The sequence below is a fragment of the Tribolium castaneum genome, chromosome 7 (genome assembly GCF_031307605.1).
Source record: "Tribolium castaneum strain GA2 chromosome 7, icTriCast1.1, whole genome shotgun sequence".
Classification (NCBI taxonomy): domain Eukaryota; kingdom Metazoa; phylum Arthropoda; class Insecta; order Coleoptera; family Tenebrionidae; genus Tribolium; species Tribolium castaneum.
The window spans coordinates 4,206,271-4,230,613 of record NC_087400.1 but is presented as its reverse complement, the minus strand read 5'-3'; the positions used below and the strand labels follow the sequence as shown (position 1 = coordinate 4,230,613).

The window sequence follows — 24,343 nt, the reverse complement described above, 5'->3', positions numbered from 1 at the left end:
GTTCTATTTATAGAAAAACTTATTGTTAAATTTATTACAAAAACTATTCTTTTTTTCTTTTATGTTTTTTTTAATATACCCCAGCGCCTAAAACTTTGATAATCTTTAGATAATCTGACTCTAAACTGAGTCCAAATTTTGTTATGATTTATGGATATGAGAGGTACAAAATATGTTTTAAAAAATGAATTTTGAACGAGTTTTTTGTTCAAATTATTTGCCTTCACAAAATAATTAAAACGGTCATCTTGTATTGAGAATGAAATTTTTATTTTTGTTTGTTTGTTTATTTTGAAAATTAACTACAACTAGAAATTTAAAAAAAACACATTTTTATAATAATTTTCTCAATTATCACTCACTCATCAATAGTTTAAGCGAAAACCAGTTGATTGGAATGAGAAAAACGCTAATTTAATAATAATTGTGCTAATTTTTGACTTTAAACGCAAGCTTTAGTCAGTGGTGAGTAATGAGTGTATAAATGATAAGCGAATGATTGTTACAATAAAAATGCAAATTGTAACAGCAATAACGGCACGTTTGGTATTCAATACCTCCAATAATTGTAAAAAATGGTTAAATAAGCCTCATTTTAACCACCATACCCTGAGCAGCCGTCACGCTCGCTCTCCTCGTATGCATAATTCATAGCAAGTCAGTGTTACGTTCCCACCGGGTGTTAACCCTCGAAAAGTGCCTCTTTCTTCCCTTGTTGTTTACACGCCGTGGCCACGTCCAACCTTCATCTTCAAAATCTCGTCCTTGAATCGGCTCCGGTCAACGTATCCCACCGCCCTGTGATTCCGGGCGGCGTCCGCCGCCGCCACCGGAAGGAAACAAGCACTTACCTCCCGTGTCGCATCATCCCATGGTGGCGTAGGTAAATCACTTTCACTGGAAATGGTGCCGGCACTGCAAGTCGCTCGCGTACCTTTCTGGTAGTTGAACAAGCGTCGACTGATGGCGGCATCGCTGAGCAGGTGGGGAGGGGCCGCAAGAATGAAATAAAAGAAGCCACGGTAAAAAGTCAGGCGGGCTCAACAGACCGGTTTCAGGCTTTGTCGACTGGCCTCGACGGCACTGCCGATCATAGTTTATTGTAATTACCGTACCTAGTCGTACATCCACATGCACTTGATTTTTATTGAGGCGCGTCTGCGGCAGTTGCTAAGGGACCCGAAGACGAAGAAGCTGGAGGAAGTGGAGACTTCGACGCTGGATGAGGCGACGAGCGGCCTTGGAGCTTCGATGACAGATGCTGGCAGGGCGTTAATAAACCAGTCGAATTCTTTATTATTGGTTTATGGGTTCGGGGCTGTTCACACCAGACGAGGAATTTTTAACTGTGGAAAAAAGACAGTCGAGAAACTGATACGGAGTCAAGATACGGATGATGGGCACATATTATGTCACTGACGCCACAGTCGGACATTCATTGCGGTGCTGACAGTACGCCTATGCCGAATTATCCACTATCAACGAAAGATAATACTGTTGGAATCCACCGGTGTTAACACAATAAGAGAAAAATAATGTTTTTTTGAAAAAAGGTTTTATTTAAAAGATGCACTAAAATGTACAAAATAATGTTTTTACTTACAGATTACGTAAGTATGCAAAATTTCAATTCATTGCGACAACGGGAACTGTTTCAAATTTGGCTCCAAAAATATGAAACAGACAGACAGACAACAAAGCAAGTTAAATAAAAGATTTTAATAATGACCAACTGTACTATTTTGCCCAGGACTGTACTCTTTTAGTAACAAAAAATACTGTTTTTTGAAAAAATACGTTGAAATATTATGGCAGACATCATAAAAAAGCAAGATTTTTTAAACCTATTCCGGAAATGCTTTCTGGTTGCATAATATTATTGAGGAAACAGACAAAAAAAGAGAAAGAATGAGAGAAGTAAGATTTAAAAGAGAATAAAAGACATAAATTTTAATAAAATTTTGACAAGAAATTATTAAATAAAAAGACAGAAAATTACAATGGAGAAATAAAGAAATAAAAAAACTGAGGTATAACAAATCAACAGCGATAACTTATTACTTGCAGTAACAAAACTATTTAAATGACGGCTTTCTTAAATTATAAAGTAATTTATTGGTCTATTCTTTTTAAAAATTTACCGCTTCTAATGTGATTTGATCAATTCTACGAAAAGCTTTTATAATTCTTTCTTGCATATTTTCTCTGGTAGTGTCGTCGTTTTTTTTTATTTTTATTTAACGATTTCTTATCAAAATTAAAGTTTTATCTCGATGAGATTTGTATGCATTTTACATGAAAAATTCATTTTCACAACAAAATCAAAACATCACGTACAAAAAACGCCAGTCTGATTGTGTTGTGTCAGAATTTATTGTTTTACATGGCACACTACGATGGTATCTAAGAGATTTTGTGGGCATTTTTCAGAAAAACCGAGTTATCTTCGAAACTATTAACTTTTGAAAAAAATTTAAGGTGTGAAAAAGATGTACAATAAGATGCTGAATAATACTTAGTAATAAAATACAGAGGATGCTATTTGAAAAAATTATGTTATGGTCCTTCAAAGTTTAACAAAATGAATGTGTCACAGTATGGTAATACTACAATGCAAATGGACAGTCTTGTCGCCGAAAAATACCCCCGACAGTTGTTTACACACGGACAAAATCCCAACTCAATATCTCAAAAACCAAGCGCACTGCGATTTTTTAATTATGGGCCTGCAGGCGCACAAAATTGTAGAAAAAATTAAACAACTTCTGAACGGTTAAAGCAAATTGCAAAAACTAAACTGATTTATAAAGCCTAAAAAGTGCACATTTAAGTATGTACAAATATACAGGGGGTGCCATTTAAAAAAACTATGTTGAAGGCTGCACTGTAAAAATGAAACACCCTGTATAGGGCAAAATAATTTTAGGACGTGCACTTTGACTTCCCATTTGCAGTGCCATTTAATTTATTTCGATATATTTGACAGTGTAGGAGATATCGCGAGCACGTCCTTATCAACGGTCACCCTGTATATGTAGGTATTCTTTACGTCTTAGCGTAATTTGGGTGTAATTCAAGACGCTCTTTGTACAATTTTGCCAGTTTCAAGGCCTACTTACGTAAATTTTAGAAAAGATATTAATGTTGATATAAAGAATATAAAGAAAAATGGAGGAAATTATTTCTGAAAATCATACTGAAAACAGTAATCCTTAGAAAAATTATTAAATTAGAAATTTATTTATTTTTTAAAGTTAAATCATTTAAAGCGAAACGACAATTTTCACAAAGTGAATTTTTTTTGGTTTTATGGAAACATTTCTTTTACATTAGTATTTTGAGGAGGTGATTTCAAGCGTAACGAAGCCAAAAATTTACAAAAATGGGTAAAAAAACGTCATAATTTTATTTCCGCATTCAATAAAACTTCAGAACAGAACACAAGAAATAGTTACAAGTCATTCCCTAGTGTTGAGTTACTGAAGTGATAAAAAGAAGTAAACACTCAAACAACACGTAAACCGCGATATGGTTAAAGAAAAACAATGATTTACGATAACAGATCGAAAGAACTTGAATTGCATATAAACATTATGCAAAAAACGAGTGTGTAATTAACGTGCAATTGCAATGTTTGTCTTTTTTGTGCTCTTTTCCTTATAGAATCGTGACCCCGGGGCTGATTCCAACAACCTTTCTTCTTGTTCAAATATTTTGGACCAGCTAACAAAGACAAACATTCCCATTATCAAGGTATTATGGGCTCGACCCACAAATTTTGAGAAAAACAACAAAATTTCTACGAGATCTATGACAAAAATTTGAAAGAATGCTCAAAAAATAAATTTTAAGTCATCCTGACGTCACAGGCCGTGAACCGCCCACTAGCTTTTTGATTGGTTCACTAACCTGACGTGCGCATTCTAGATGCAAGCGCAAATCAAAAGTTAGGTTCATATAATGTTTTTAGTGATGACAATAAGCAAACACAGCACAGAGAACATAAGAAATACAAAAATTAACCTAAATCAGTTGATACAAATCATGAAAACTGTCGCCCAGGCCTTCTTTGATCATTCAATTCGTCGAAATGTTCGAAATATGCGTTCACAGTGAATGCGCATGCGCGCTTTAAAGTGGGAGTGGCTCGGCCTACTACGTCACGCGATCGAAAATTGCTTTTTTGGCCTTAATACTGAAAATTTATAAAAATAAAAAAATAGGTGTAATCTAATTTTTTATGAATTTTCCAAAAATGCAGTTGAAAAAAGTTGCGGTACTGTAGTTTCTAGTGTCATCTCGAGAAGCAATGTTAAATTTGCTCGCTAATTGTAGTTTATTACATGGAATTCTTTGCAGAATACTTCACAAGATGCCAAGATGGCATCAGCCGACATTAACCACTCTTTGAAATCGCTTCAAACAAAGACTTTCGGCTTGTCGGTCGCGAATTTACAGCTTTCCTCCTTTTAATAATTCCTCAAAGGCCGCAATTTTGCGCTTTTTCCCCTTGTATCTAACGAACTAATGAATGTTGCATCGCTTGACTCCGCTGCAATAGCTCTAGCTCAGTAACGGCCTTCCTTACAAGTCCCGAAGAATGATGGCTAACGTGTATGCGCCGCAAACGCACATATAATTTTATATCGCATCCATACAAGAGCTAAACTGCGATGACATAAAAGTCTAGGCAAGTTTTTGCCGCGTCTTGAGCTATGCAGTCTGCAACCGCTTGCCAATCACCTTCAAACCAGATCTCGCAACGAAGAAGAAAAAAGCCACAATTAGCCGCGTGAGAAACGTTTTCCGTTAAGGGAAAAATCACAAAATGGCGGTTATTGGCCCGGCAACGGTTTTTTCCTCTTGTTTGTCTTATATTTAGCATCTATTAATTTATCGGCTAGGAGAGTTCAATGCTCGATACTAGTTTTGTGCTAACCGGTAATTTGTCGAATGCGTATTCTTGGTAGAGGTGTTTCAGTTTGCGAAAAAACCTACAAACAATGGAGCGACACGCGTGATGGCCGACCACTTTTCTATTCAACTAATTTTCTTACTTATTGGAAGTTTAGGTTGTTTCAGCGGCACAACTGAGGTCGTTGTTTCATTGAACTTGTCCACGATGATAATTGTTTACTTTGATCATTTCTAGACAGGTTCATGGCTCGACGGACAGCTAATGAAGTAACAAGCGCCATTTTGAAGGCTGCGGTTATCTAACAAGCATATTGAATCAGAAACTTTACGAAAATTTACTAAATATCGAGTTACACGCTTTACAGAGTCAATTATACCAAAATCTCTATAAAAATTTGGCCTTTTTTTGCTCATTTCTTCTAATTTTTCCCGAGCTCCCCTAATAATTTCATCGAGATTTCCTTCCATTATAAAGTTATCAAGACATTTATTCTCGTGTGTTAATAACAAAAAATTACGTAAAATAAAATAAATTCATAAACATTCTTCAAAATTTTTCTTAGACTCTTATTCGTGTCTTTTCAAAATACTTCTCTAGTTGCGTTCTCTTCTCAAGATTTTTCTCTGAGTCTGTTCTAAATAAGTCGTTTCTATTTTCTAGAACTGAAAACTAAACTTTTCTTCGTATTATAAGTAGAATTACTTTTTTAGAATTATTTTTTGACTTTCCCCAATATTTATTTATACTTTTACATTCTTTATAGTAGTTTATTATACAAGTAAAGAAAAGTTGTTCATTATCTTTGAGTGATAATGCATATAATGCCAACTTTTCTTTACGTGTATAATACGTTTTCTCTTATAGGTACATTGGGAAATTTTTGTAGAAAAAACTTGTAGAAAAAAGGTGTACTACTTCTACTTGTATCTATGGAACAAGCAACAACATATTAATACCTATAAGAGAAGTATATTAAAGTACAATGTGTTTTTAAATGATTGTCACCTAGTTAACTTTGAAATTGGTTTACATGTAAAAAAATTGTGCCGCTCTGGTTAATTGAATGCTCTGTCAATAAATGTCAAAACTGTCAGTTGTGAAATTTACAAATTGTCAATTAATTAATTTTAAAAATTTCGTTAAAATGCAACTAAATTGTTACACTGTGGAAGAAAACTTTTTATTGTCGAAACTTTTTTCTAAATTGGTGACTGAATGGTAATATTTGGTGTCTCAATGCCTGTCATTAATTCTTTAAAGCGGTATTTCTGACTTTACATAGGAAATTCACAGATGACTAGATGAGAATCATTTAAAAACACATTGTATAAATGGGTACTGAGGTCTTTAAAAAGCACAAGTGTTTTAAAGACCATTTATCCACGAACAATTTACGTTATTTTTTTATTGGTACACTTAGAAATCATAAATACAATGTGTTCAAAAATGATTGTTTATCAAGTCGACTATGGAATTCAAATTAAATGTGCCGCTTCGTTCAAAGGACTTTTGTAGTCTAAGTATTGTCATCTTTATCAAATTTTTGAAATAGCTTTTTACTCACTTTTTTTGCATTTTTTGGGCAAAGTTGTTTCAAGTGTAGGTTTTGTCTTCATTTGTGTCTTATATTTCCGTGATTTTTGGTGTTGTGTTCTCTTTAGTTTTCAGATTCGAAGCCTTTTTGTATTATTTTGTCGCTTTGACGACATTCACAATTAAATTAAGCGGCACATATTACATTAAAATTTCATAGATGACTTGATGAACAATCATTTTTGAACACATTGTACTAATCTTACAAAAATTTGAAATAATGTAATTTGAGATCAGTGTATCTTTCGTTGTGATGGAATTGATTGTCATTACAATAAAAAAATCTAATTATTATATCATTTGAAGCGGATTAAAAAAGCGGAATTTTTTGTTATTACGATTGGAAATTGCATTTAGACGACATGTTGAGCGAAATGTTTTGATAGTTGCATATAGCTAAAGCTTACCAAACGTAAAATTATTTTAAAATATTGTAACTATAATTTATTATATCAGTTTTATTTTTTTATAAAAAATTAAAAACATTACTATTAATATCGTTCTAAAACATTATTTTAAAACATAATATTTTTTAATTTTTTTACTTGAAGCAAACATCACTTTATAGTTTGCATTTATTTATAAAAAATTACATATAATTTGTTATAATAAATTATAGTTATATTGTTTTTAAATAATCTGACGTGTTGTAAGCTTTTGTTATATGCAACTTTTAAAACACCTCTCTCCACATCTCCTCTAATTGCTCTCAAACGAATGAGTTTTTAGCAAATTGTAATGGCTGGTTGGTAACGCTACGATTATTTTTTACGATATGCTGCCAACCCATTAGCAAAAAAAAAACAAATTATAAAAATATTGATTTTTAATTTTTTTTGAGAGATTCGCTACAAAAAATATTGTTCCTAACTTTTTTGAAAAACAACTTCCCACATTTGTATTTCATGCGACACGAGCGCAGCGAGTGCTCATGTGGCAAATAGTACTTTCCAAAATCGTTAAGTAAATAACTATTTTAAAACATTATTTTTATTTTGGAGTAAAAGAAAAACAAATTTTTGTAATTTGCCCTTTTATTTTTGATTAATAAAGTCTACAAAAAATTTCATGATGTCAGCATCGTCACAATCGTCTTCACCACTTTGGACAAAATCTTCCATAACATCCAGCTTGACCCTCAAATGCTCCAACAGTTTCATCACGATAGAGTGCAAAGTCTGCACACGTTGCTCATTTTTCAAAACGATTTCCCTCACAGCTGAATTGCAACTTTTCACTGACTGAACAGATTTTGCCTCCTTTAGAAACACCTTCCTCTCTTCCAACTCAATCGACTCTTGACTCAACTGTTCACTCAATTCGCTTTCCTCCTCGATAACAGTTTGCTTCACGGAAGGGAATTTTTTGACCAAATCGTCCAAAACCTCATCATTGATTTTAATCAATTTTAGAACGTGCTTTATCAAAAGTTCCGCACATTCAAGACAGTGAATCTCAACTTGTTTTCTAAACCCGTCGTAATTTTTCCCAACTTCTTCCACAAAATCGGCAAAAGTTGGCTGAATCTTCCCTTGGTTGATTATAGCTCCGTGCGTGGCATAGAAACCCTTAAAAACACAGCTTAAACAAATTTAATTGTTAGTTTAAATCTAATGGCGACTTTAACTCAAAACTATTTAACGATTGGAGATGATCCGCTATTCTTATAAATAATAAAATAAATATAATAATATAAATAATATTAATATATAATAAATGAAATAAATGTAATATAAAACATAATATAAATAAAACTATTTCATAATCACTTTAATTGTACATTTAAATACTGACTGAACTATAAATAACACAAAATTCATATCTCTGTTAATGACTTTTTTCAAAAAAATTTTCAAACAGGTCGATTTTATTTCTCCAAATAGTATATTTTGACATCATAGTCACATTTGTAATGTTATGCGTTTTTGAGTTGTTACGTCATTTTAATTTTTTTTTAATGTCAACCGACATTTTTGTTTACTGTTTTAAATACTACACATTTTTATCTTTCAGATAATAAGAAAAAAATTTATAAAAATTAATCATAAATAAAAAAATATTGACAATTAAACACAGAAGAATTTTTATTTTTATTTCTGCCTTATTTTACAAAAAACAATTTTTTTTTTATGTTTTTTTAATAATCAGTATAAAAACACTTAATATGAAACCTAAACACAAAAAATAAACAAAAAACAATCCTCTCTTATAAAATAAAGCAAGCAAAAAAGAAAAGCTCTTTGTATAAAACTTCCAATAACTTTATATAAATTTACGTAAATTAAAAATACATAGTTTTTTCAAAAAATCGTTTTGAAATTAAAGTCCCAAATTTTGAGAACCGCTGAACTAAGAGGTAAATTGACTTCATGGCCCACTACGTTATTCTTCTACTTCAACTTGTGTTTTGTTATTAAATTTTACAAAAAAAAATTTTTTGCCACCATCTCCATTTTGTTTAATAAAAAAATTAACTGCTAATAAACCACACAGTGGCTCTCAACAGGTGGGTTAATAAAAAAATCTAAAGAAAGTACGCACTTTTTGGAAAAATGATATAAGGATTTTGAACTCGTCTGATCATGACAAATTCACACACGAAATATTGCTAAGCCAGTTCTTAACAACCTGTATAATGGTTTTAAATATAGGGTGGTCAGCTCAACTTCCATCTTCTATAGCTCAGTTATTATTAAAGTTGGAGTTATGGTTTTCTCTAGCTGGTATTTATACTCTAGGACACATTTCAGGAAAATATTTTTGACTATACAGAGTGTCCCTAAAAAAGTATGACGTCATAATTATACATTTTTTTAATGGCAAGCTATTATTTTTTTGTACTCATTTTAATACCTTTTTAGTTTCTTACATGTCCCTAAAGTTTTTTTCAAATCGGTTCAGGGATTATAGTTAAAAAAATAAAAACAAAAAAAACACGATTTTCCACCTTGAGTTTTAAAAATTAATAAAAAATAAAAACAGTGCTTGTTTTTTAAGACTTATTAAGTAAGTTTGATTAATTTTAATTACTACAGAGTGTTTACAATTTATTTCCAAACTTTTTTAAGTCTTGTATTTTGCTTATTTTAAATTTTAAATTTGGGTTTAATCTGTTCCTAGTTTCTGAGCATGAATTTTTAAATGAATTGCTTCCACGATTCCTTGTCTGTTGTCCAATTAGTTAAAATGTCACCAAATCTGTCGTTTAAAGTGCCAAATTGACGGTGAAAAGTCAGTCTAAATTTTTGTGTGTGCAAAATGGACGAGAAAAAACGTACAATGAGAGGCATCCCTCTCGACAAACAACGCGTTTGGAGTTATTTCATCGAAATCGAGGAAAAACTCCGCTTGAAATGGTTCAAAAAAAACGAAGCCCGTTTGGACGAAATCGCCAATAAAGTCCACCTGAGACAAGTCCCTGACGAAGTCAAAGAAGAGCTCAAAGAACGCATGAACAACTACTTCAAAACCATCGAAAAACGACACACTGTGGTGCACGATAATGCACCTCCTCTTGTTGAGGAAGCAGCTCTTCATAGCATCATGCGACCTGTCGATAAACAAGTCAAGGATTTGCTGTATGCAAGTATGGATTTTGCTGTGTTTTTTTTGGCCAAATGGCTCTAAAAACCAGCTCCAGGTTCGATAAATCAGGGACGAAAGGCTTATTTACAAGAACGCTACAAGATAATACCGGAAAAACGATATTATTTTCCTGAAACGACCAGTTTTCAGTACGGATGGAATATGTATGAGTTTAGTAAAAATATAAGAGGGAGTCCGTTTGCCAGACAACAGATTATTAAGGAGTCGTTTTATCGGAGGAGGGGGGTGGCTCAGGACCCAGAATGGTACAAAGAACCGGCCAAACTCAGTCCGCAAGTTTGTGGAAGGATTTAGGGAAAAAGTGGGTGTTTTGTGTTGTTTTGGTGTTAATAAAAAATAATTGCTAAAATTTCCTTTTTTTTAACTTTCCCAACAGGATTTTTTACTATTAATGTTCTTATTTTGCAATTTTGTAGTTTTTGTGTATTGGTTTTTTATTTAAAATCTAATGTTTCAATTTATTTTTGTTTCTTTTTTCCAGTTCTAATTTTAAACAATTTTTGCATCGGATTTGACAATTTTGGAATTATTAATTTTGGTTTTAAAAATGTATTTATTTTAATAATTGATTATAATTGTAATTATTTATTAATTTTTCCAAACTGACTATTGATTTTAATTAATTGTGCGAAAGTCCTACTTTTCTAGGATTATCAGTTTTGTGTAATAAATTAAAATAAAGTGTGTTTTATCAAAAAATCAAATTATTACAAAAACTCATCAGTATCGACCATTTTATTTGCATCGTGAGAAAGACCGGCCCTTAAACTGGTTCTCTCACTAGACTCTCATTTGTTCCAGGAATGAGTAATTGACCAATAAAAATGTAAACATCACCTCCTACTTGTTTATCTGGTGCACAAAAAATTGCAAGACGATTGAAGCGTTTGTCATTGGATATCGGGTGGGAGATTGCACTCCCAATTGTAAAACGGACCAATCATTAGGCGATTATACTGAGCAAAAAACTGTTGTTTGATTATTTTGTAAATGTCGGTCAAATCATCTGGAATTTCGCTGTTTTCGTGTTCAAGCTAAAACATTTCGCAAGTTTTTCATCAAAAACTCACAAATGTATCAAACTAGGTCAAAAATCTTTATGTCTTTTTAGTTATTAATTTGGGAATTTGAAATTTATGATCTTTAAGAAGCAAAAAAACTGGTGTTCCATTTAATTTTATTTTCAGTATTTCTGCTTTTCATTAGTTTCTTAGCTTCCCATATTTCACATTCATTTCCTAATTTTTTTATTTTTCGTTGCTTTGATTGGTACTATTTTACTTTTGATAATTTTTATATTAATTTAAAAAAATTTACGTTATTTTGACTTCTTTCGTTGGATTTATAAGATTTTTGAACAAATTTCCTTCTGCTAAGACGAACTGCAATCTCTTTTGTCATGTATGTAATTTATTTATTTATTTATTTTAATTTTTATTATTTGTCATTTATTTCTGGTCGCTTGTTAGATTATTTAGAATTTTCCAAACGTTGTGGCACGTTTTTTAACAAAAACTCGGTTAGTTTCATTTCAATAATTTTGCTAAAAACAGGCCAAAAAGTCACAAAAAAGTCGAACTGATAATATTCTGGCTTTTGTTTTTAAGTGAGATTACCTACTTATTTTGTAATATTTGGTTAAAACTACGGAGAACTATGAGTTAGGAGACGAAACGAGATACAAAATCGCACCCAAAGATGTAGTACGGCACTGTAAAAATGAGGGCGCTTCGAACGTTGTCTCGGTTTAAATTAATTTAAATTGAACCAATTCACTAATTACTTGGAAAAAAATGGAGAAATGTGGAGCTTTGCATTCTCAACAAACTGAAAAAAGCTAACGACTAAAATTTTTATAAGAAACATGACAAAAAAATATTTAAAATTTAAAATTTGCTATTTGTTCTGTATTTTTTAAAACGCTGCGAATACGGTTAAAGATATAATAAAAATGTTTAGAAAAAAGTTGTAGAGAATTAAATTTCCTTTAAAAAAATCAGAAGATTAGATCTTTATCTTCAACGGTTTAGGCCCTAGCAACGCTCAAAGACGCTCAAACGACGGATTTCCTTCAACTTGCCAGTGGTTAAGTATTGGGAAGTGAATTTGTACCTAAACCCTTGAAGATAGAAATATGATGTCAAGGACTTTTTTCTAGGAAATTTAATTCTCTACAACTTTGTTTCTTACATTTTTTTTATATCTTCAACCGTATTCCCAGCGTTTTGATAAAAATGCGACGGTGCGCAAAGAATTATCGCTTAGATTTATTAATTTGCGTTCCACCTCATATTTTTGCAAACGCTGCAAATACGGTTGAAGGTACAAAAAAAGTGTAAGAAACAAAATTGTAGAGAATTAAATTTTCTACAAAAAAGTCTGCGACGCCATATATTTATCTTCAACGGTTTAGGAATAAATTAACTTTGCAATACTTGACCACCGGCCACATGACACAAATCAGTCGCTTAAGCGTCTTTGGGGCCTAAACCGTTGACGATAGAGATATGGTCTCGCGGACTTTTTTGTAGAAAAATTAATTCTCTACAACTTTCTTCCTAACATTTTTCTTGCAACTGTAACCGTATTCGCAGCGTTTTGAAAAATAGGGGGCAGAGTACAAATTGGTAAAAGTTTGACATTTTTTTAAATATAGTTTGGGATATAATTTTGCATTATTTTTACCTCTTACTATTGAGAATTTAATGTTTTATCAGTGTGTATTTTTTTTATTCGCATTGTGCTAACCGTTATTTAATTACAACTATTTTTATAAATTCATTGCTCTGAAAACTTGAACAATAATGCAACAAGAGCGCCTCTGGTGATAATAACGGAACTATCAAGGACGGGGACATTTTATTTGTACGTCGTTTTAGATATCTGACCAAATTTCTCTATCAAATGTGACGTCCATTTCGGTAAAATTTCAATGAATCAGTCTTGACATTAAATGGAAAACGTCATTTCGAGCTAAAAACTTATTACTTTTTCGTCTGACTGTTATTGATTTAAGAATTAACCAGGTACTAGGTACTACGCTACTAATACCACGTAATATCATTCTATTATTGAATCATTTATTAACAGTTACTGTTGAAATATGTGGATTTTTAATGATATAGTGCAGATTTTTCTTTTCTTTTGTTAATAAAATTTCCAATTTTTTAATTATTTAATAATTTTTACTAATGTTCTGCTACTTTTGTTGAAATAATAAAATAATTTCCACGTAATGTCTCATTAACTCATTATGTTTGAATTATTTTTTATTTTTTTTTATTCTTTCATATATGGGAGAGGTAAGTGTTTAGGAATAAACTGAAACAACAGTCTTTTCTGTGTCACTATATTGAAAAATTTACAACTTTACATTCGAAATTACCACCAACATACTTAATTAAGTATAAAAAATTCTGTCTATGTTAGCGACTTTCTTTTATTGCTTCGTCATACGTTGGCAACAGCCCACTCCTATCAGGCTCTACTTTCGGGGAACCCCTCACAATGTCACTTCCTAAAAACGAATTTGTCATATTTACGCAAATGAAACAACTTGTTTTCTTTACTTTGACAACGTGGTATTTCTTGCAAAGGCGGATCCACAACTTGCATTCTGATCCGACTAATTCTGCGAACTTCTCTTTGCCGTTTCGCATACATTCTCAAAAAGTAACAAAAAATGACAATGGAGAGTACAATTACCGTAACAATGGCAAAAATGAACCTAAAATTGGGAAGCTAATTAATTGTGCGACTAATTGATGGACTTTTGTACCAAGGGTCACTGAAAATCGAGCAACAGCCCTCGGGACAACAGTTTTCCCAACGTGCTTTGCAATAATACATGTCTTTGCCGAGGGTTTGCTCCATAATTTCTGGACTGTAATTGACATTTTTGCGTTTGTTGCAAATAATACGAGAAAAAGCCTAAAACAATTATCATTTTTTAACAACTAATTCAATATTTAAGTACTCACTTGGTCAAAATTACACAGAAAAAACAGCACGAAAGGGAGCTTGTTTCGGTGCATTGCGCATTTGTTTGTACCTATTTACTGAACGCAAATGCAGCTCCGTTGACCGAACGTGCCCATATCTGATAAGTGATAAGATAATGGACTGCAATAAAAAAATGCACTTTATTAAATTAGGATTAAACTGTACTTTTTAATTTTTTTGGTGGCATTTTGGGGCCGTTTTTGGTTTTTGCGTCTTGGGTCACTCGAGTGACCGCTAGTGTTGATTTAATTAAAGTCATCGCCTTGGCGAGAAATGACCTCGAAACATTGCAGTTTTATGAATTGCATAAGTATTATGGCAAATTTTAATTTTGGACGTCGTTTGAAATCTATTACCCAAATTTTGGTAATACCTACTTACGGTACTCTCACAATGTGCCCCTTAAACTTACGTAACAGGGAACACAGTGTTGCCACAACTAGAAATAAATTCACCAAGATACTCAAGTTGGCAACAAATTTAATCTGATAATGTTTTTTTGGTAAAATTATTTTCGGCTTTTATTTTTTATAACATTCAAGAAAAATCAATACAATGATCTTGTGGGAAATTTCTGCAGACTAGAAAAAATTGTGTCATTTTAGATTTTCGCTAAAAAAAATTTCGAGAAAACTGAGTTTTTAATTCAAAAACAAAACCGTTACTTTTGATCTTTTTTTTGAAAATTTTTACCTATTTGGAAGGAAAATTTTCTGACGATTCCAAATCTGTTTTCATTTTTGTTCTACGATTGGTAGTTTTGGAAATATTACGAGTTATTAAACGAAATACCGTTGATTCAAATTTTTCCAATCAACTAAAAATTAATAAAAACCAACTTGTAGTCCTTTTAACTACGTGATTATCTATTTCTGAGTGAAACTATAGCAATAAGTCAAAATTATTGTTCAAATATTTCGAAAAAATCACTGGCTCAAAATTTTGATTAACTTTATACCAATAAAAAAATCATCAAGATTACAGTAACCAAAAATTTATATCAAAAGTATGGCTATTTGATGTAAAACTGAGTAAGAATTTCAAATCTCGCCGTACTTTTGTTATACGATTTTTAGTTTTAAAAATATTAGACGAAATATGGTCGTTTTTAATTTTTCCAATCAACCACAAGTAAGTAATATAAAAAATTATTAAGATGACAATAATCAAAAATTCATATAAAAAATGTGTTTGTTTACCGTAAAATTGTCTGAGGATTCCAAATCTGTTCCTACTTTTGTAATACGATTTTTAGTTTTAAAAATATTGAACGAAATATGATCGTTTTTAATTTTTCCAATCTACCACAAGTAAGTAATAAAAAATCATCAAGATGACAATAACCAAACATTTATATCAAAAATGTGTTTGTTTACCGTAAAATTGTCTGAGGATTCCAAATCTGTTCTTATTTTTGTTATACGAGTTTTAGTTTTAAAAATATTGAACGAAATATGATCGTTTTTAATTTTTCCAATCTACCACAAGTAAGTAATAAAAAATCATCAAGATGACAATAACCAAAACTTTATATAAAAAATGTGTTTATTTACCATAAAATTATCTGAGGATTCTAAATCTGTCCTTATTTTTGTTGTACGATTTTTAGTTTTGAAAATATTACACGAAATATGGTGGTTTTTAATTTTTCCAAACTACTACAAGTAAATAAAAAAAAATCATCAAGATGACAATAACCAAAAATTTATATAAAAAATGTGTTTGTTTACCGTAAAATTGTCTGAGGATTCCAAATCTGCCTTTACTTTTGTTGTGCGATTTTTAGTTTTGAAGATATTGAACGAAATATGGTCGTTTTTAATTTTTCCAATCTACCACAAGTAAGTAATAAAAAATCATCAAGATGACAATAATCAAAAATTCATATAAAAAAAGTGTTTGTTTACCGTAAAATTGTCTGAAGTTTCTAAATCTGTCTCTACTTTTGTTAAAAGATTTTTAGTTTTGAAGATATTAGACGAAATATTGTCGTTTTTAATTTTTCCAATCTACCTCAAGTAAGTAATAAAAAATCATAAAGGTGACAATAACCAAAAATTTACATAAAAAATATGCTTGTTTACCGTAAAATTGTCTGAGGATTCCATATCTGTCTTTACTTTTGTTGTACGATTTTTAGTTTTGAAGATATTGAACGAAATATGGTCGTTTTTAATTTTTTCAATCTAGCACAAGTAAGTAATAAAAAATTATCAAGATGGCAATAATCAAAAATTCATATAAAAAATGTGTTTGTTTACCGTAAAATTGTCTGAAGTTTCTAAATCTGTCTCTACTTTTGTTAAAAGATTTTTAGTTTTGAAGATATTAGACGAAATATTGTCGTTTTTAATTTTTCCAGTCTACCTCAAGTAAGTAATAAAAAATCATAAAGGTGACAATAACCAAAAATTTACATAAAAAATATGCTTGTTTACCGTAAAATTGTCTGAGGATTCCATATCTGTCTTTACTTTTGTTGTACGATTTTTAGTTTTGAAGATATTGAACGAAATATGGTCGTTTTTAATTTTTTCAATCTAGCACAAGTAAGTAATAAAAAATTATCAAGATGGCAATAATAAAAAATTCATATAAAAAATGTGTTTGTTTACCATAAAATTGTCTGAGGATTCCAAATCTGCGTTTACTTTTGTTGTGCGATTTTTTGTTTTGAAGATATTGAACGAAATATGGTCGTTTTTAATTTTTCAAATCTATCACAAGTAAGTAATAAAAAATCATCAAGATGACAATAATCAAAACTCCATATAAAAAATGTGTTTGTTTACCATAAAATTGTCTGAGGATTCCAAATCTGTGTTTACTTTTGTTGTGCGATTTTTTGTTTTGAAGATATTAGACGAAATATTGTCGTTTTTAATTTTTCCAATCTACCTCAAGTAAGTAATAAAAAATCATAAAGGTGACAATAACAAAAAATTTACATAAAAAATATGCTTGTTTACCGTAAAATTGTCTGAGGATTCCATATCTGTCTTTACTTTTGTTGTACGATTTTTAGTTTTGAAGATATTGAACGAAATATGGTCGTTTTTAATTTTTCAAATCTATCACAAGTAAGTAATAAAAAATCATCAAGATGACAATAATCAAAACTTCATATAAAAAATGTGTTTGTTTACCATAAAATTGTCTGAGGATTCCAAATCTGCGTTTACTTTTGTTGTGCGATTTTTTGTTTTAAAGATATTGAACGAAATATGGTCGTTTTTAATTTTTCAAATCTACCACAAGTAAGTAATAAAAAATCATCAAGATGACAATAAACAAAACTTCATATAAAAAATGTGTTTGTGTACCATAAAATTGTCTGAGGATTCCAAATCTGTCCCTATTTTTGTTGTACGATTTATAATTTTAAAAATATTAGACGAAATATGGTCGATTTTAATTTTTCCAATCTATCACAAGTAAGTAATAAAAAATCATCAAGATGACAATAACCAAAAATTTATATAAAAAATGTGTTCGTTTACTGTAAAATTGTCTGAGGATTCCAAATCTGGCCTTACTTTTGTTATACGATTTTTAGTTTTAAAGATATTGGACGAAATATGGTCGTTTTTAATTTTTCCAAACTACACAAATAAACAACAAATAAAAATTAAAAATGACCAAAAACGACTTTTTCCTAGTCAATTATCTATTTTCAAGTATATTTCTGAGCAAAATTTTACAGCAATCTTGTTAAAATTGTACAAGATAACCTAAATAAAACATCTTCGTCAAAAATTTTTTTTCTATCTACCATAAAAAAATAAGTCGTCATGATCACAAAACCAAAAATTTGTTCAAAAATTATCTTTCCTAGACAAAAAAATATTTGAGGATTTGGAATCTGTTTTAATTTTTGTTTCACCATGAGATATTTTCTGGAGAACTTTATTAGAAATCATAGAAAAACTTGGCAAAATGAGGTAAGTTTTGAGAATTTTTCGTCATTTTAACAAAATTAAAAAAAGTAAGTTTTTCATCAATTTCGTTGTAATTTTTAACGAAATTTCGTTTAAAAAAAAGAGCCAACTAAGACCTCCATTTAATTTTTGTTTGCTCTAGCGATTTTATGCAAAATAGGACAGAAAAAATAGTTAATTTTTGGCTAAAAGATGTGCTAGAACGTTTCAAAAAAAAGACAAAAACTAGGTTTTAGAACTTCATAGATAATTTTTTGGTCTGGTTAAGCAAAATTATTTGAGCATAATAAGCATAGGCATATTATTTACCTTTTTTTAGAAAATTTCGCAAAATTATTTATTTTCACCCACAAAATGACCATTTCAATTTTCAATCTCAAATTTGGACATTATTTTCCGTAAAATAAGTGAGGTTTTTATCAAAAAAAGAAAATTTTTGGGACTGTTTTTAACGAGGTTTTGTTCATATGCTCGTGATATTGCAATTGTTGTGGCAATATTTTAAGTATTTTAAGAAGCATTTAAGCTTACCTGTGCCGACTGTTCAATTTCTTCAAACGAGGAATCAATCAATTGACTCAATTGAAAAATGTAACTCTTCCCAATATTCTCACCATCGCCAATCACAAAATTCCCAATTTCGACGATTTTTTCAATACACTCCTGCAGCGCATTTCTCATAATATCAAAATGTTTGCGTTTCCAAATTTCAATTTTGGACATATCTCTAAAATAATCAATGCAGGCATCGATTCGGTGAACTTTAAATTTCGTCTCGTAAGCCAACTTGCGGATATTTTCACGAAGTTGCCTAATCTTGTCACATGTTTTTTCATTATGTTCGAACTCTTGCAAAGACTTATTCAATCTTCAATTACAATTACAAAAAAACAATTAAAAAATATTGTAAATAGTAAATACCGATCCAAAATCGCAATCTCAGTTCGTCGAAAAGTGTTCAAAATCGGGGGCTTGGAAGCCTCAAACTCCGCATAAACCTTTTTGAATTTTTTCGGAACGCTTTTTTGGATTTTCTGGAAGCGTTTCTTGTAGATTTTGGCTTCGTCACGGCTAAAATCGCCCCCTTCTGAAAATAATCTGAGAGAGATGTTTACGTAAAGTCGGAAAAAGTTCACTTGATGCTAGTGCCAAAGTGGCAAATCATTGCATTGATGTTTTTGCGGTTTTGTTCAATTTCACTGTAGTTTTCGTGAAACGTTTCGTCAAATTTTCGCCTCACTTCGCCCGAAAGCGTCTTCGTTTGTTCAATACAAGCCGCCACTTGGAATGATTTTGTTGCATTTTTTAATTTTTCTTCAATTTCTTTCATCTCTGATTCGAAATTTTCGACAATTTTGACTCGTTTTTCCTTGGAAAGTTCGACCGATTGGTGAGAGTCAGCCACGTATTTTTGTACCTTCTACAAGTACATACTATTCAGAAATGATTGTTCATCAAGTCATCTATGAAAATTGAAATAACGTGCCGCTTAATTTGAATTGCGAATGCCGTCAAGGTGAGTTAGTCATTTTAATGAAGCGGCACATTGAATTTGAATTCCATAGGCGACTTGATGAACAATCATTTTTGAACACTTTGTATTTACGAAGTTAATAGACACACACATTTTCAAGTTTTTGCATAAATGTTTGATGATTTTCGAGTTCTTTCAACCTAACGTCATAGATCATTGTTTTGACTCGAGAATATCTTGGTCTGAGAGTGGCTTCTCTGATTTCGAGCCTTTTTCGAAGTTTAGTTTTGACTTTTTCCATCCATTGTTCAGCCTGATTTAATAATTCGGAACGACATGTGACCATGTACGACTTAATCGCTTCCCAAAGGCTAAAATTTTTTGGTTTTTTTTTCTGCATACGGATATCTAAAGGTTAGGATGTGAAACGACATACAAATAAAACGTTCCCGTCCTTGATAGTTCTCTTAATGGCTCCAGAGAGCGCAGTTACCGTCTAAGTTTGAAAAAATAGTTGTATTTGTGTAACGGTTAGCACAAGGCAAACAAAAAAGTACAGACGCATAAATTTTATCGTAAACTATATTTAAAATAATGTCAAATTTTACCAGTTTGCACTCTGCCCCATATTTTTCAAAACGCTGCTAATATGGTTACAGATGCAAGAAAAATGTAAGGAAGAAAGTTGTAGAGAATTAATTTTTCTACAAAAAAGTCCGCGAGACCATATCTCTATTTTCAACGGTTTAGGCCCCAAAGTCTTTCAAAGACGCTCAAGCGACTGATTTGCGTCATTTTGGTGGTGGTCAAGTTTTTCAAAGTTAATTTATTCCTAAACCGTTGAAGATAAATATATGATGTCGCGGACTTTTTTGTAGAAAATTTAATTCTCTACAACTTTGTTCTTTACACTTTTTTTGTATCTTCAACCGTGTTCACAGCATTCGCAAAAATATAAGGTGGAACGCAAATTAATAAATTTAAGCAGTAATTCTTTGGGCACTGACGCATATTTATCAAAACGCTGGGAATACGGTTGAAGATACAAAAAAAATGTAAGGAACAAAGTTGTAGAGAATTAAATTTCCTATAAAAAAGTCTGCGACACCATATTTCTATCTTCAACGGTTTAGGTATAAATTAACTTTTCGTTACTTGACCACCGGAAAAATGACGCTTTAGCGCCTTTGAACGACTTTAGGGGCTAAACCGTTAAAGATAAAGATATGGTCTTGGGGACTTTTTTAAAGAAAATTTAGTTCTCTACAACTATCTTCCTAACACTTTTTTTATATCTTTAACCGTATTCGCAGCGTTTTGAAAAATACGCGCCGCCGCACACATTTCAAAATACATGTTACTTATGAAAATTTTAATCAGTTTTTTCAGTCTGTTAAGAGTGAAAACTCAACATTTCTGCTTTTTTTTCCGAATAATTAGTAATTTTTTTTACTTTGCTGTATTTTTTTGGGTCGCGATTTTGTATCTCATTTCGTCTCCTAACTCATAGTCCTCCGTAGTTTACTTCATTGTTACCCAAACATCCAATTATTGACAGCGTCCACTTGATACTGGCAACTTTTCATCTGATAAGGAATCAAATCGTCTTCAGAATTAGTCGGCGAAACTTGTTCATGTTCTTGCAGACCATTAATATTTTGCCAACTCTTCCTCTCAAGTATCGGCTCCTTATCAGCGTTTTCGCTCAGAAACCGGTCAAGTTCGCTTATCAACAATTCACATTCTTGCTCAGTCAAGTCGTAATATTTCTTCAACAATTTAATCTCAGCTGCGCATTGGCTCGAATACCTAATTTTTTTTTTACAAAATAAAAACATTTGGGTTCATAAAAATAAATTACAAATTTCCAGTTGCGTCCAAGAATTTATTCACTTCTTTGAGATGTTTATTGAGTTTGGCTGTGGACGAACCTTCTCGTAACTTATCCAGAGCATTGTACATCTTTTTTTCAAAATTTTGGGCCAATTTGTGGTGTTTTTCGATCAAGTTTGTCATTTCTTTTAAAACCAATTTTTTTATTTCGTCGGTACGTGCGAAGTGGTTGTCCCACAAGTGGGCCGAGTTTTTCAGAAATATGTTAGTGTTGTTAATGTTTGATTCCATGTAAGTCGTAATGTTGGTCCATAAATTCTAAAATTATGTACAAATGTATAATTTTTGGCGAAATTTCTCAAAATTTTCAACCCAAATTAATAAAAAAAATGTTTTTTTTGGTGTTAGATTAAAATTTAGAAAATTACTTGAAGTTCCGCAATATCACAAGTGTAGAGCTCTGCAACATCCACAAGCAGGGATTTATAATAAGGCTCAGAAGAAATAGCTTCCAAGTTGAGATGATTACTCGCCTGATCACTCTCATCAGTTAGAGTATTTGTGATAACTTTCATATCGTCGAAAAATCGGTTAAAAATTTGAAGCACTGCCATTTTATACAAACTGATCAGTTTTTTGGCATTTGCGTCCAAACTTTCCAAAGTCGTTTGAATTCCTTGCTCCCACTGTGCCAAATCTGTCGCAGTCATTGGAAGAGTAACATCGGCATAATTCGGGTCCCCAAAGCCCAAAAATGGTAATTTTGTAGTCTCGATTACGTGCTCTCGGGGGACGCTAATTAGGCAAAATTATTCAAAAAAATATCAAACTTTGGCAAAACTACGGATATCTAAAGGGTAGGATACGAAACGGCGTACAAATAAAACGTTCCCAGCTTTGATAGTTCCGTTAATGTCGCCAGAGAGCGCAGTTGTTCAACCGTCTAAGTTTTCAGAGCAATAAATTTGAAAAAATTGTTGTATTTGTAAAACGGTTAGCACAAGGCTAACAAAAAAATACTAGCAGATAGAGCATTAAATTCTCAATAGTTGGAAACAAAAATTATGAAAAAATTTAATCGTAAACTATATTTAAAAAAATGTCAAACTTTTACCAACTTGCACTCTACCCTATATTTTTCAAAACGCTGCGAATATGGTTTAAGATACTAAAAAAATGTTAGGAAAAAAGTTGTAGAGAATTAAATTATCTTTAAAAAAGTTCGCGAGACTACATTTCTATTGTCAACGGTTTAGGCCCTAAAGTTGTTCAAAGACGCGAAAGCGACGGATTTGCTTCATTTTGCCAGTGGTCAAGTATTAGAAAGTTAATTTATACCTAAACCGTGAAAGATAGAAATATGGTGTCGCGGACTTCTTTATAGAAAATTTAATTCTCTACAACTTTGTCCTTTACATTTTTTTTCTATCTTCAACCGTATTCGCAGCGTTCGCAAAAATATAAAGTGGAACGAAAATTGATCATTCTTTACGCATCGTCGCATATTTAACAAAACGCTGGAAATACGGTTAAAGCTACAAAAAAAAGGTAAGGAGCAAAGTTGTAGAGAACAAAATTTTCTATACAAAAGTCTACGACACTATATTTCTATCTTGTACAGTTTAGGTTTAAATTAACTTTCCAATACTTTACCACCGGAAAAATCGGACGAATATGTGGCTTTAGCGTCTTTGAACGCCTTTAAGGCCTAAACCGTTGACAATAGAAATGTGGTCTCGCGAACTTTTTTGTAGAAAATTTAATTCTCTACAACTTTCTTTTTTACATTTTTCTTGTATCTTTAACCGTGTTTGCAGCGTCTTGAAAAATACGGAACAAAGGGCAAATATTATACTTTAAATAATGTTTTTCTCATATTTCTCACGAAAATTTTCGTTAGTTAAGAGTGCAAACCTCAACATTTCTGCAGTTTTTTGCCACGTAATTAGTGAATTGGTTGGACTTTAAATTTTTTGGGTACAGAATTTGTGTCTCGTTTCGCCTCCTAACCTATAGTCCTCCGTAGAAAAAACCTACATAACTTCTTTCCATCTCATGTTGGTAACAGCCACTTTGTGTCTTTCTTTAAGATCGTGCAAATTTAGAAAAAACACACGAATTTCTTCCTGTATTTGTAGTTTCAAATCAGTGTGTATTTGAGCATAGTGTCCATAATTGCTCAATGAAATTTCGTTAGTTTTCTAGAAGTGAGAATTAGTTAGGAAAACAAATTGTGATTCAGTCCGACTGTGATTTCCTGGTCAAAAAAATAGGCCAAGTCATAGGGCAACAAGTGGTTGATTTTTCCAGTTTTCCGGTACGCTTCATTGAAAACACGTTTGAAAAACCTCAGTCTTTTTTTCTCCAAATCTTGAAGTTTATCGTAAAACTGGTCAATAATCGCCAATCGGCGATTATTCAAATCTTGCACCGACGTTTCAAACGTTCCAATGCACAAATTAGCGAGCTACGAAACTCATAATTTTTTTTATATTATTTTAACCAACCTCTTCCTCCCCCGAGTCTTTAAAAACACTAGTTTCGCGATCTAGTTGTGCTTTAATTTTGCCCAAACTTTCCTTCAGACTGTTTCCCTCATTCCTGATTTCGTCCTCGATTTGTAAGTTAATTTTGCGGCATTCACGTCGTAAGAAATCCAAAGTGGATTTGTGTTCGTTTTGGCGTTTTGTGAGAAGTCTTTCGATGGCTTTGGACGAGCCTGGTACAGGGGCTAGACCAAAAGTTTTAGGAGAAAGGTTGGTCCAAAAATGAACTATTTTTACCAACATTAGCAGGAATTGTAGCCACGTTGGCGTATTCTTCAGTTAAGGGCCGAAAATTCATTTTAACTCAATTTTTTGACAATTTGTCAGATAACTGAGTGTCACTGACACAAAATGGCAAAACAAAATTTTTTTCGAAAAAATAACTAGTACATTATCAACCCGGTATACATTGCTTTCGACAACATATTTTCGC

The 24,343-nt window shown here is 31.7% G+C and overlaps 2 protein-coding genes across 5 annotated transcripts; one reads left to right on the top strand and one right to left on the bottom strand.

Annotated features, from left to right (window-relative positions):
* Positions 1-7,544: 7,544 nt before the first annotated feature.
* LOC107398763 (uncharacterized) lies at positions 7,545-24,269 on the bottom strand. 4 transcript variants are annotated; one of them, XR_010334896.1, is made up of 15 exons: positions 24,148-24,269; positions 23,872-24,095; positions 23,613-23,831; positions 23,402-23,565; positions 21,793-22,159; positions 21,393-21,682; positions 21,068-21,340; positions 19,683-19,902; positions 19,194-19,477; positions 18,979-19,155; positions 18,589-18,925; positions 14,098-14,239; positions 13,896-14,047; positions 13,687-13,844; positions 13,453-13,634 (listed from the first exon to the last, which is right to left on the bottom strand). XR_010334896.1 is itself a non-coding variant. In XM_064357970.1 (12 exons), the coding sequence occupies exons 1-12, from the start codon at positions 24,206-24,208 to the stop codon at positions 7,546-7,548; spliced, it is 3,150 nt and encodes a 1,049-aa protein (XP_064214040.1). In that variant the 5' UTR covers positions 24,209-24,269; the 3' UTR covers position 7,545. The 4 variants fall into 4 exon arrangements, 2 of the variants coding, with proteins under 2 accessions (XP_064214040.1, XP_064214041.1); XM_064357970.1 differs by lacking the exons at positions 13,453-13,634; positions 13,687-13,844; positions 13,896-14,047; positions 14,098-14,239 and adding an exon at positions 7,545-8,079; XM_064357971.1 differs by lacking the exons at positions 13,453-13,634; positions 13,687-13,844; positions 13,896-14,047; positions 14,098-14,239 and adding an exon at positions 7,984-8,092.
* LOC103314427 (uncharacterized) lies at positions 9,670-10,468 on the top strand. The gene is made up of 2 exons (XM_008200503.3): positions 9,670-10,097; positions 10,152-10,468. The coding sequence occupies exons 1-2, from the start codon at positions 9,770-9,772 to the stop codon at positions 10,409-10,411; spliced, it is 588 nt and encodes a 195-aa protein (XP_008198725.1). The 5' UTR covers positions 9,670-9,769; the 3' UTR covers positions 10,412-10,468.
* Positions 24,270-24,343: the final 74 nt, after the last annotated feature.